This window comes from Phoca vitulina, unplaced genomic scaffold, assembly GCF_004348235.1.
Source record: "Phoca vitulina isolate PV1807 unplaced genomic scaffold, GSC_HSeal_1.0 scaffold8, whole genome shotgun sequence".
In the NCBI taxonomy this organism is placed as follows: domain Eukaryota; kingdom Metazoa; phylum Chordata; class Mammalia; order Carnivora; family Phocidae; genus Phoca; species Phoca vitulina.
Window position 1 is genome coordinate 57,815,975 of NW_022589711.1, and position 13,072 is coordinate 57,829,046.

The following is a 13,072-nucleotide window of genomic DNA, read 5'->3' on the forward strand; positions in this document are numbered from 1 at the left end:
ATGCTTCTTGCCTGTATTTGTTGGGGTTTTAAAAAAGAAATGAGATACTCCACCAGGTTTGGCCCTAGCCAACTGGGAATGTTTCAGTCTGCGAGCAAGAATGTCCTGTCCCCTTCAAGGTGCTTCAGGCTAGATCAAGAATCAAAATGACATAAGACAGATTAACAGCAGAAAATCAAATTTAATTTAGTACCTATGGGGAGTCCACGGAAATTCCAAGGGACAGTCAGGCAAAATGAGGTATATATGTCATTCTGAATTAAGGAGAAGTAGGTAGAGGTCTGGGACTTCAAAGGGAAGGAATGAATTCACAGAAAAATGAAAAAGAATTAAGTGTTTGGTAAATGTGTTTGCTGGGCCACTCAGAAACAATGGGACATAGAGACTTTGATCAAAGAGGCCTTACTAGGTTCCTCCCTGTCTACCACACCTAATTCATAACAGTGTAGTTATCTATGGTGACAGCTCTCCTCCTGGAGCTGGTCCTCTATCTAAATTCTTTTTAGGCTGTTGAGGGCGAGGTAAAGAGCTTTTCTTGAATCTCCTGGGTTTTGATTGCCTTTTATTTATTTATTTATTTAGTTAGTTAGTTAGTTAGTTAGTTTTAAGAGAGAGAGTGAGATGGTTGGGGAGACGCACAGGGAGATGTAGAGAGAGAGAATCTTAAGCAGGCTCCATGCCCAGCGTGGAGCCTGACATGGGGCTCAATCTCACAACCCTGAGATCATGACCTGAGCTGAAATCAAGAGTCAGATGCTTGCCCCACTGAACCACCCAGGTGCCCCACTGATTGCTTTTAATTCAAAATAATCTTCATGCCAAAGTGGCCTATTTGGGGGCAGCCTGCCCTTGACCCCTACCCTTCACCATCTGGTTCAGAACAGATTTCTAATGCCAAATTCAGTGTGGTTCCTCTGCATTAAAAAATATATGAACTGAGTTACTTTCCAGATTTAAAAAATTTAATAGAATTTCATAGTAGGAAAATGTCACTTCCCCCTTCTACCTCTTTTTAAAAATAGGAGTCCGGGTGCCTGGGTGGCTTAGTCATTAAGCATCTGCTTTTGGCTCAGGTCATGGTCCCAAGGTCCTGGGATCAAGTTCCACATTGGGCTTCCTGCTCAGCGGGAAGCCTGCTTCTCTCTCTCCCTCTCCCTCTGCTTGTGTTCCTTCTCTCTCTGTCAAATAAATAATATCTTTAAAAAAAAATAGGAGTCCAGCTCATATTCTTTTTTGTTTGTTTGTTTGTTTGTTTGTTTTCTCCACGGCAGTTTCTGGCCTAAAGGGATTTTTATTTCTGGGACTTTTGGAAATTACTTCAGAACAGTGTTTTCACGCAAGCATAAAAATGTGCTCTAGTGTGGGTTACAGGAAACATCCTGACTTCACCAACTAACATGTGGCGAGCTGTGTCTCAGACACTGACTAGTATTCGTAGCCCAGAATGTGGAATCCTTGACAATGTATCCCTTAATCTTGGTATCAGTAAATACTTTCAGGAAACATCAAGTCAGTATACCTGTCCGTGGGATCTCTGTTCTAAAGAAGTTATTAACACCTGTGTCATGTTTGGGGGTGGGAGAAACGATAGCTTGACACACCTTGAAACCCAAAACTTGAAATAAAAGAAGTGTGAGTCAGGGCCATCCTTGTTTTACTTCCTGACTGAATACCATGCATCGAGATTAAATTAAACCCTGTCACTTGGGCTTGCTAGTGGACTACACTTCACCAACCATAAGTCTAAGAGAAACTGATACTTTCGTTTTTAATCAGTTGACTCAGCCACATTGAGAGACTGAATATGAACCTACCTGTACTTACTGATTCTCAGAGAATCTCAGAACTTTCTCTCCTGCTGCCCTCACTCACAATCGCTTTATCAGTGGGTTATTTCTGTCCATAATTCTATCTTCTCTTTTCACTGACACCTCTTTGGATATGAATGAGGAGCCTCTTTTTGTAGAAGCTTTCCCCCAGTCAGAAATGTGGGAAATGAAATCAGTTCCCAAAGCACGTAGAAGCTAAAAGGCTAGAACTGTGTGTGCCACCAAGACCGCTTGTGTGGCTTCGTTTCGCTTCAGGGCTGTAGGTCTTGTGCCGATAAAGCAAAAGTATCCCTTGGAAGTCTCATCAGAAAGGGAGTGGGGTGGTCAGTGATCAGTCTGAGGGAATCATGCTTTTCTCTCCAGCTGGGACTCAGCTGAAATAGGTCAATCTAGGGAAACAGAGGTCTATCTGTTTTCTCTGTTGTATCCTAAGTAAATACAGCCAGTGGTTAAAAGATTGGAGGTGTCCTTGCAATCAAGAGGGCATTTTGTCTATCCAGCACAGTTTTCTCTGGCAAAGATAAAACAAGCTAACAGCTGTTAAGTAGTTCCTAAGCCTGAGAATAAGAGTAGTTTATTTATTTATTTATTTTTTTTTTGAAGATTTTTTATTTATTTGACAGAGAGAGACACAGCGAGAGAGGGAACACAAGCAGGGGGAGTGGGAGAGGGAGAAGCAGGCTTCCCGCGGAGCAGGGAGCCCAATGCGGGGCTCGATCCCAGGACCCTGGGATCATGACCTGAGCCGAAGGCAGACGCTTAACGACTGAGCCACCCAGGCGCCCCAAGAGTAGTTTATTTTTGCAGGAATAGGTACAAACCCTCCCCACAACAGACTAACTGAAGTGGGGGCTTTATTCAGAGGTCCATCACTCAGTCCCCAAGGGGTAAGAAAAAAATGGAAAACTGGGGGCTTCTTTTGATGTTGACAGAAAAAGTGAAACTTCTGCCCATTTACCCCCAAAAGACTTTTCATCTTTTCACTCTGGTCTTTCTATGAAAGTTTGAAATTATAGGAACCATTTCTTAAAACAGTTGTATTGCAATATAATTCATACATACAATTCTCCCATTTAAACTGTTACTCAATGGTTTTTAGTATATTCACAGATATGTGCAACAATCACCAGTCAATTTTAGAACATTTTCATGACCTCAGAAAGGAACCTGGCACCCTTTAGCTACTGCACCCTATTTCCCCAACTACCTCCTTCCCCCAGCCCTTAGCAACCACTGATCTACTTTCTGTTTCTATAGATTCCCCTACTCTGGACATTTCATATGAATGGAGTAATATGATTTATGGTCTTTTGTGACTAGCTTCTTCATTTATCATAATGCTTTCAAGAGTCATCCTTATTATAGCATATGGAAGCATGTTTGTTAACCAAAGGGTATTTAATTAGCCAAAAATTCCTGCTTAGCATAAAGGTGACAAAACACCTAGTTGGTCAACATTTTATTTTGTTTGTTTATTATTTTAAAGATTTTATTTTTAAGTAATCTCTGCACCCAACGTGGGGCTCGAACTCACAACCCTGAGACCAAAATTTCCATGCTCTACCAATGGAGCCAGCCAGGTGCCCCTGGTCAACATTTTAATTCCAAGAGTAATGTATGGTTATTTTCAGATCTTTTAATTAAAATTAAAAGAAATTTTAATTTCTTGCTATATTAATTTTTTTAGATTTGGGTTGTCTTTGGTTAGTAAGACTGCCCTGGAAATTTATTTTCCTAAATTAGGTGCCTCACGTCCTTTCAAATCAGCTAGCTTGGGCAGATCTTAGAATTTTGTGTCCAAAAGGAATGCAAGAGATTAGCTAAATCTCTAAGGAATGAGGAACCAATCTGTCAATATGAGGACAAGGAGGGCCCAAAGAGGTTATTTGTTTTACTGATTAATGACAGCGCCAGAACCAAACCCAGCTCTCTGGCCAGGGAGAAGCACTGTCCCCTGTACACTGGCTAATATGCTTCCCTTTTCCTTCCAAAATCCTTCCAAAGTGATGGAAGGAAAGTAGCTAGTATTTATTGAGCACTTGCTTTATATCAGATCCCATGCTAAGCAATTTACTTATTTTACTTGACCTTCATAACAACCCTATGAGATCAGTACTTTGTCAGGGAGCACGAATTTCCTGTCCCCTTCAAGCCAGACCAGGAATCAAATGAGCATGAGACAGATTAACAGCAGAAAATCAAATTTAATTTAGTACCTATGGGGAATCCACACAGACATGGATATTCCAAAGGACAGTCAGGCAAAATGAGGTATATATGTCATTCTGAATTAAGGAGAAGTAGGTAGAGGTCTGGGACTTCCAAAGGGAAGGAATGAATTCACAGGAAAATGAAAAAGAATTAAGTGTTTGGTAAATGTGTTTGCTGGGCCACTCAGAAACAATGGGACATAGAGACTTTGATCAAAGAGGCCTTACTAGGTTCCTCCCTGTCTACCACACCTAATTCATAACAGTGTAGTTATCTATGGTGACAGCTCTCCTCCTGGAGCTGGTCCTCTATCTAAATTCTTTTTAGGCTGTTGAGGGGGAGGTAAAGGCTTTTCATGAATCCACTGGGTTTTGATTGCTTTTTAATTCAAAATAATCTTCATGTCAAGTAGTCCATGTTAGAGTGGACTGCCCTTGGCCTCTACAAATATTAACCCAACTCATCATCCACATCATCGACAATTACTAATTTTTTAGCATTTACTATGCACCACCTAGTACTTTAGATACTTCATACACATTATCTCTAATTCTCACCACAATCCTGATAGCAGGGCTGGGATTAGGGTAAGGTCAGTGAAGCACTGACCAGGTGCAAAATTTAAGGGGGTAAGGGAGACCATAACTCAATAATCAAGATAAATTACATTTATGATTTTAATGCAATAAAAATAGTTTTCATGGGGGGCCTGGGTGGCTCAGCCATCTGCCTCCGGCTCAGGTCATGATCCCAGGGTCCTGGGATCGAGCCCCGCATCGGGCTCCCTGCTCGGCGGGAAGCCTGCTTCTCCCTCTCCCACTCCCCCTGCTTGTGTTCCCTCTCTCCCTGCCTCTCTCTCTGTCAAATAAATAAAATCTTTTAAAAAAGAAAATATTTTTCATGATATTTTAATGCAGTATGTAAATGATATTTTAATGTTTAAGTAATATTTTACTGCAAATAATATGTATATCATTAATAATGCATTCTCACAGTACATAATAAATGATAGGCATAAGTGACATTTTTAGGCATAAAATGATATTTTGATATTTGATATTTTGATAGGCATAAGTGATATCTTTGGAAAATGAAAATCAATGCAAATAAGTCAGTGATGAAAAAAATATCAGGGGCACCTGGGTGGCTCAGTAGGGTAAGCGTCTGATTCTTGGCTTTGGCTCAGGTCATGATCTCAGGGCTGTGAGTCTGAGGCCTGCATCAGGCTCCACAATCAGCAGGGATTCTGCTTGGGATTCTTTCTTTCCCTCTGCCCTTCCCCCCACTTATGTGCGCGCGCTCTCTCTCTCTAAAATAAATAAATCTTTTTGTTATACGCAAACAATGAATCATGGAACACTACATCAAAAAAAAGAAAAAAAAATCTAAATTTTACGTAAAGACAGACTATTATTTGTTTTACAACTCTGTGTTATTATATATATAGGAGAAGTCATTTCCAGTCAGCCCGCTGTCCCTGGGCCCATGCCATCTTCATTTCCTTGCTAGGTGATTTGGTTTATGAGAGTTGATAGTGGTATCTGAACAGACTCAATAGCAAAGGACTATATCTGTGGTCATGGTTTTTGACTATCGAGCTTTTATAAACTTTTCCCCACTTGATTCAAAATCTGGGAGGCTACTTTGGTAAGTAAATATGTAGTTGCTGTTTGTTGTTGTTTTTTTCCTCTTGCCTCGGGCTCTATATGGCTCTGCAGAGCACTGCCTGACAGATTGGCATGACCATGATCATTTTACACATGTGAAGCTGAGGCTCAGAGAGGTTAGGTAATTAATTACCAAGGGTCACGTAGCTAGGAGGCAATGGAGTTGACCTGACTCTGAAATCCGTGCTCCAAAATCATGTTGTATTTTGTTTAGGACATTAGACCAAGGTTGGCAAACTTTTTCTGTCAAGAGCCAGATAATAAATATTTTCAGCTTTGTGGGCCATTGGTCATTTTACAACCGCTCAACTCGGCCTTATAACAGGAAAGCGGCCATAGATGATGCGTAAATGGTCATGGCCATACTTGGCCCATGGGTGACCATGCGTTAGACCAGGACAAAATACCTCGGGGACAACTATGTTATCTCTGAAGATGTTCTATCCAGGTTTCTTTGACATCTTACTCTACTCTGCTCGCATCTCAGCCTGTTCTCCATCGGAGTCTGAATTCCTCATTGGATGGGAGACATCACCCATTCAGTTGTAATTTTCCAATCGTTCGTTAACACTAACTGGCATTTCAGAGGAATTGAATTTCAAAGTAGACTGAAGAGGAAAGACCATGTTTTTCTGCTTCAAATAAACTCTAATAATAGAAGAGGTTAAGCTTTAGAATCCAGTTTAACATGTTCTGTGGTTACTTGGTTAAAGGCCCTGTTAATACTACTTCCAAGTAAATTTGACTTCGTAACAAAACAACACAATAAGCAGAAAGAGGTTTGCTTTCTGAAGGCGTACAAGTAGTTAATTATTTTAGAAATATAAACTAGAAATTAAATATAAATATAGCGAACTATATTTATGAGGGTGAAGCAATTTAACAGATTTGCTATTCACAGATACCTAGTCCTTGCCTCCAAATTGCCTGCCTGCCCTCCAAATTGCCTGAGAATTTGGGTCCAACAAGACACGTTCCAGCTCTATGTGCTGGGGCATAATACTAGACAAAAAACAAGACAACACTGGCCCTCAAGGAGCTTAAACTAACTTGTAACGTGGTCCAAAAGGAGATAAATTTAATATTTTCTTTTAAAATGTTATTAATTCTGAGGGGAGAAGAATGAATAGCCTCAGGTAGTTTTAAGCAGAGAACATCAGAAATGGAATGCAGAACCCATTTTTGTTTGCACATTATTTTGCAGGCCTTGTTACCTGCAGACATATTTTTACACAATGTAGTCATAATGCATGTGTCATTTCATACTCCATTTATTTCATAAATATTATATCATTATATCATATACCACTTGTGGTATCCAGATGGATCATTCTGAATGGCTGAATAATGTGATACTTGCTTATTCACGAAACATTTATTGATGTCAGCTCTAAGCCAGGCTCTGTTGTTGGCACTGGGTATACAACAATAAACAGAGCAGTTATTTTGGAGCATGGACACCGGAGGGAAAGTTATTTCAGAACAAGAAAAGAATGCTTCAGGTGTGTGGTAGGAAAAAAGCAAGTAGCATAGAAGGGTCAAAGTTCTCTAGAATGGGATTCAATAGAAGAAGAAAGTAGAATAATACCTATAAATCCTGGGGGCAAGAATATTGTTTGAAGCCAGGTCATCATTGAGGCCTAGGAATTCTTTATGGATATGAATGAACTTAGGAGCTGTATTATCCATTAGCCCTTCTTGAAAAGACAGCAAGAGCTCTCACCCAGGGGTGAAGGCAGAAGCCTAGGAAAAGGATTCACGGGGAGCAATGATTGTGTACATTATAGCGCTAAAACTGCATAACCGGGGAAATAATGAGAACTACGGTTCCAGAAGATAATTTTTATATACAGCCCATTCTCGTTAATCATGGTAGTTAATGTGCCATAAAGGACCGGCAAACACTGAATTAGCAAAGACTGAACCATTGCTCCTAGGGGCAAAACAGGGTTAGGTTCCTGCAAGCCTTTGGTTACAACATTTTTGTTGACCAATCAATACATAATCTTATTTTATGTATGTTTCTGTTTAAAGACACTTTATTTAGGGCGCCTGAGTGGCTCAGTCAGTTGAGCGTCTGACTCTTGATTTCGGCTCAGGTCATGATCTCAGGGTGGTGAGATTGAGCCCCGCATCGGGCTCCACACTCAGCAGGGAGTCTGCTTGAGATTCCCCTGCCCCCTGCACTCTTGCTCTTTAAAATAAATAAATAAATAAATCTTTAAAAAAAATTAAAAAATAAAGACATTTTATTTAATATATATTGTTTACTCATAACACTGAACTCACGGCCAACAGCACTATAACTCATGCCTGAGTGAAGCTTATCTGAGATACATATTTTCTCTGTAAGGTACTTCACAGCACTTCAGGATTGTGCTTGGGGACCGCATAAAAGGGTGAAATCACCAAGAAAAAGTACAAGAAGCAAAACACTTGCCAGTAAATAGACTGGGAAAAGGACATTGGTTATGGAAGCTGAAACAAGAAGGCAGAGTGTCACCATGTTTGACCTTATTTGAGAGTGGGCATGTGGGGCAACCCAATTTTTTTGTCATTCTGCACATGTCCACGGACGACAGCAAAAGCACCCCAAGTATTGATTTGGGGGGGTTACAAATAAATTTTAGTGAGTAGGTGAATTCATAAATATGAAATCCACAAATAATGGGGATTGACTGTATTTTGACAATAGGAACAAAAAGTGTACGTTTGTGTGAGTGTGTGTGTATGTTCTGAAGGAGGGGCCAGGGAGGGTATGAAAGACAATGTGTGTTAGAACAGATACAATAAATACAACAGAAACTCTCTGTTTCTGTGGATGCATCAATACATAGAGGCTTAAATATTGTTTATTTTTTAAACTAAAAAAGGAATCACTAGATGTATTAAAAATAATTTTATAACTAACGAAAATCAGGAGATAGACATTGGGTCAGTGAGGAGAAGTACTGGGTGTGCTGATGCCCTCATTATTTGTAAGGGAGGATCGTTCGGTACTGTCTCAAGTTACTAAAGCAAGGACTAGAGCCGAGAGGGGAAAGAACTGTTCTGGCAAAGGAAAGCAGTAGGAAGCATGGCAGAAGTTAGAAATGTGCTCCACGGCAGTCAGAAATGCACCTTCCAGACGCCCAAGAATCCTTGCCAGGGGTTCACCTTGGTGGATAAATAGAGTATTAAGTCCAAGTGGGTCAGCTCGGGTCCTCCCAGAAGCAGACACCAGCATGGGATGGGACACGCAAGAGATCTACCGAAGGAACTGCGCAGGAAGGAGAAAGGAGGTGGTGGCCGGCCGAGAGAGCCTGCACACCGTGATGCACATCTGACATCCGGGAAAGGAGGCAAGGAAGGGTTGCGTAGGGAGAGCTGCGGTACGGTTGTGAGACTGTTTCAGCCGCGCTGATGGGGTATCCCTGAGCCAAAGTGGCCTGTTCTGGGAGTCCCCCGGGAGGCAGGACGAGCCAGCCTGGTCTGGCTCAAACACCCCGCCGTGCTAGGTCACCGGCTGGGAGCAGCCTGGTGGGGGGGGGGGGGCGACGGGCTGGGGAGCCACGGGTTCGTGTGAACACTGCGGAGTGGCTAGAGACGCAGGTGACTTCACCATACTCCCCGTGGCAGGTTCTCTTGAAGGCAGATCTGAGGGAGGCACGTCTGTGGCCTCCGCACCAATTATATCTGTTATGCCAATAAACGTGAACTCACCTGCTCTCAGATTGGGCCGTAAAATAAAACCCAGCTAGACGCTATATGAAAGACCCCTTAAAACAGAGGGATTCAAAGGGTAAAAAGGATAAAATCATGCTAGGTAAATGCTAGCAAAAAGAAAGCCTAGTTATAATCGTTTGATGGGATTCAAGCAAAGAAAACACGTTAAAATGAAAAAGGATATAATACCTGAAACATTAAGTCTAGGTAATAAAAGTAAAAATGGATGAAATCAAAACTTAATAGTTTGGGAACTTGAATTTGTCCCTCAGTGTAATGTTATACTTTGCTAAAGGGATCTTCCATTCTTAGCATTTAGATACATGATTTCAAGCTGATGTAAGAGAAGAAGATTCTTGATTCCCAGGGGAAACTCCCTATTTAAATTCTTGTTTTATACAATGTCTCCTTTACATGGCATATATCAAGTTTGCAGTTTCATACTTATTTGTGTGTTTTATTTCATTACTGCCTGACTCACACTCTAAAATGCCACCTGATCCAGAACCTAAGGGAGGGTAGACTTATGGATGAATTGCACATTTCCTCTGAGGATGAGAGAGAATACATATAAAGCTGTTACAGTATTTTGTACTGAGAGAGAGGAACAAGGAAATTCATTTTTCATTCAGTACTTAACAATGGGCTTCTCCAGAGCCCAATGCCGTTATAAAAATAAGACATTAAAAATATATGAAGTCAGACTGGTTCTAGCAAATGAAAAATAAAAATCCACTTGTTGGGCGCCTGGGTGGCTCAGTTGGTTAAGCTACTGCCTTCGGCTCAGGTCATGATCCTGGAGTCCCGGGATCGAGTCCCACATCGGGCTCCCTGCTCAGCAGGGAGTCTGCTTCTCCCTCTGACCCTCCTCCCTCTCATGCTCTCTGTCTCTCATTCTCTCTCTCGCAAATAAATAAAATCTTAAAAAAAAAAAAAAAATCCACTTGTTCTGGGGGCGCCTGGGTGGCTCAGTCAGTTAATTGTTCAACTCTTGATCTCCGCTCAGGTCCTGATCTCAGGCTTGGGAGTTCAAGCCGCACCTTGGGCTCTACACTGAGCATGGAGCCTACTTTAAAAAAGTAAATAAAAATCCGCTTGTTCTGCCCTTCTTGCCTTTCAGTAACTGTCCATTGTAAGGGGTCTAGTAAAGACTCAGCAAGTCAAAGAGGTTGGTTGAGCCATTCCGTAGACATAGAAAGTGGCACATGTGCTGAAAATAGCTCTGGCCCAAACTTCATGACTCTAGTCTCAGCCTTCCAACAACCCAGATGTGTGATTTTTGACACACTGGCCTAATATGGCTCAAAATGAACAGACCTAGCAATTAAATAGTCCCCTCCTTTGGAAGGGGATCTCTACCTTCCCCGATATGGCCTCATTTCTAATTAATCTCCACAGCATTCCTCTCTCGGGCAGGTAGGTAAGTGAAAGATGACGTAATTTCCCCAGGTTGCCCGGTGAGTCAGTTGCACAACTAGGAACAAAGCCCAGTTTTACTGGTGGCTAAGACCAAGAGGCTCAGCCCTACCTCGTGACACCTCCTCTTCAGTAAAATGACTAATTAAACAGTCAATTATTTGCTCTGGGTCTTGCTCTACAAACACCAGACAAGATTCAGAGTCCACGTTCTCCAGGAGCATGCAATCTACAGGAAGAGAAAAATGGAAAAGGCCAAGAGAATGGGAAAATGGTTACATAGATGAGTAAGGTCTGCCATTTAATGCACAACATAGTGACTTTAGTTAATTATACTGTACCGTATCCTTGAAATTTGCTAAGAGAGTAGATCTTAAATGTTCTCGCCACACACACAAAAACGTGTAACTATGTGAGATGATGGGTGTGTTAACCTTATTGTGGAGATCATTTTACGATGTACACATATATCAAATCATCATGCTTTATACCTTAAACCTACACAGTGTTGTCAATTATATCTCAATAAAGCTGGGGGAGAGGGGAGGACAGGCAGTTGTGAGCACACCTCACTGTACACGCTAGAGCAAACGGAGGAATATGTGAGTATGGGGCTCAATTTTTAACCAGTTTTCCCTAGGGTGAGGAATTTCAAAAACCCCAGTTTTTAACCTTCTGTTTGAGCTTCTTCTGTTCATTCTATTTGGAACTTCATTCATGGCTGAGTACCACAGCCTTTGCAAGAAGTTTCAAATAAAAGCATACATGAATGGACCCAGGTTCTTTTTTTAAAAAAAGATTTATCTATTTATTTGAGAAAGAGAGCAAGCACAGAGGGCGGGGACAGAGGGAGAGGGAGAGAGAGTCCCAAGCGGACTCTGTGCTGAGCACACAGCCTGACACAGGGCTTGATCTCACGACCCTGAGATCACAACCTGAGCAAAACCAAGAGTCAGACGCTTAAACAACTGGGCCATCCAGGGACCCCTGAATGGACCCAGGTTATTGAGAAAGGGTAGAGATGCCAGGATGAAGTATGTTCTGAGGCTCAGAATGAGGGAAGAGTTATTCCTGGGTAGATTCACTGAGAATAAAGGCAAAGGGCAAATGGTTCTTAAATTTCTATCGGAGGAAGATAGAACAGGTGTTTCCCAAGGCCGTCTAGTCTCCTGTTGACCACTTGCAAGTCAATAGTCTTCCCCTTCTATTCCCTCGCACAAAGAATGGTCGTCCGTCGGACTTTGCCCCCTCTCCTGAATGTCCTAAAGGACGATCTCCAGCTTGCACCTAGGGACTGATTGTTGCTTCACTTACCTCCAACTTGGCTTCTCTCTCAGCCAAATAGGATGTAGGAGAGTTGGTCATAACATAGTTTCAAATAATTTTTATAATTAAAAAAAAAAAACAGTCTTCCCAAACATTATATTTTGGATCTGCATGCCAGTGTTGATCAGAGGTTTACTTTTAACTTTTGATTGTGGTTCTTTTTTTTTTTTTTTAAGATTTATTAATTTATTTGAGAGAGCGAGCAGACTAGCGAGAACTCGAGGGGGTGGAATGGGAGCAGAGGGAGAGGGAGAAGCAGACTCCCTGCCAAGCAGAAAGCCTAACTCAGGGCTCAGTCCCAGGCCCCCGGGATCACGACCCGAGCTGAAGGCAGATGCTTAACGGACTGAGCCACCCAGGCGCCCTTTGATTGTGGTTCTTGATCAAGACCTTACCTAATGTTGCAGAAGTAACATCCTGTTTCAGTACCCAAGGACCCCAAAGCCCTCCCTTCCTAACCCCTCTTTCACCTTGCATCTTGATCTTTAGTTTATTTCCAACTCCCTGTTCCCTTTCAAACAGAAGACTTCAGCATTCTTACCTATTTTCATTTTCTGATATCAGAGCTCACAACCTCACTCCCACTTTGCATCTCACGGATATGGCCCTGTCCCCTTTCTTTTTCCTTTTATTTAAGTTTTTTATTTGGAAATAATTTCAAACTTGCAGAAAAGCTACAAGAATTAAAAAAAAAATACTCAGAACACCAGTAACCCTTTACACGGATTCACCTTCTGTTAACATCTGGCTATATATGCTTTATCATTTGCTGTCTATCTCTCTGCCCCAATTTTTTTTTCTGAACCATTTGAGAATAAGTTGGCCATTTAGTTATAAATACTTAAGTTGTATTTCCTAAGAATTAGGATTTTTGGGCACCTGGGTGGCTCAGTTGGTTAAGCAACTGCCTTCAGCTCA

General features: G+C 41.6%; 1 protein-coding gene across 1 annotated transcript in view; it reads left to right on the forward strand.

Moving 5' to 3' along the window:
• Window positions 1-7,160: 7,160 nt before the first annotated feature.
• The window catches only part of LIPH (lipase H), a 35,178-nt gene continuing 29,266 nt past the window's right edge, over window positions 7,161-13,072 (forward strand). The window contains exon 1 of the mRNA XM_032406267.1: window positions 7,161-7,209. Within this exon, the coding sequence (XP_032262158.1) occupies window positions 7,161-7,209 (49 nt within the window). The remainder of the gene's footprint in view (window positions 7,210-13,072) is intronic.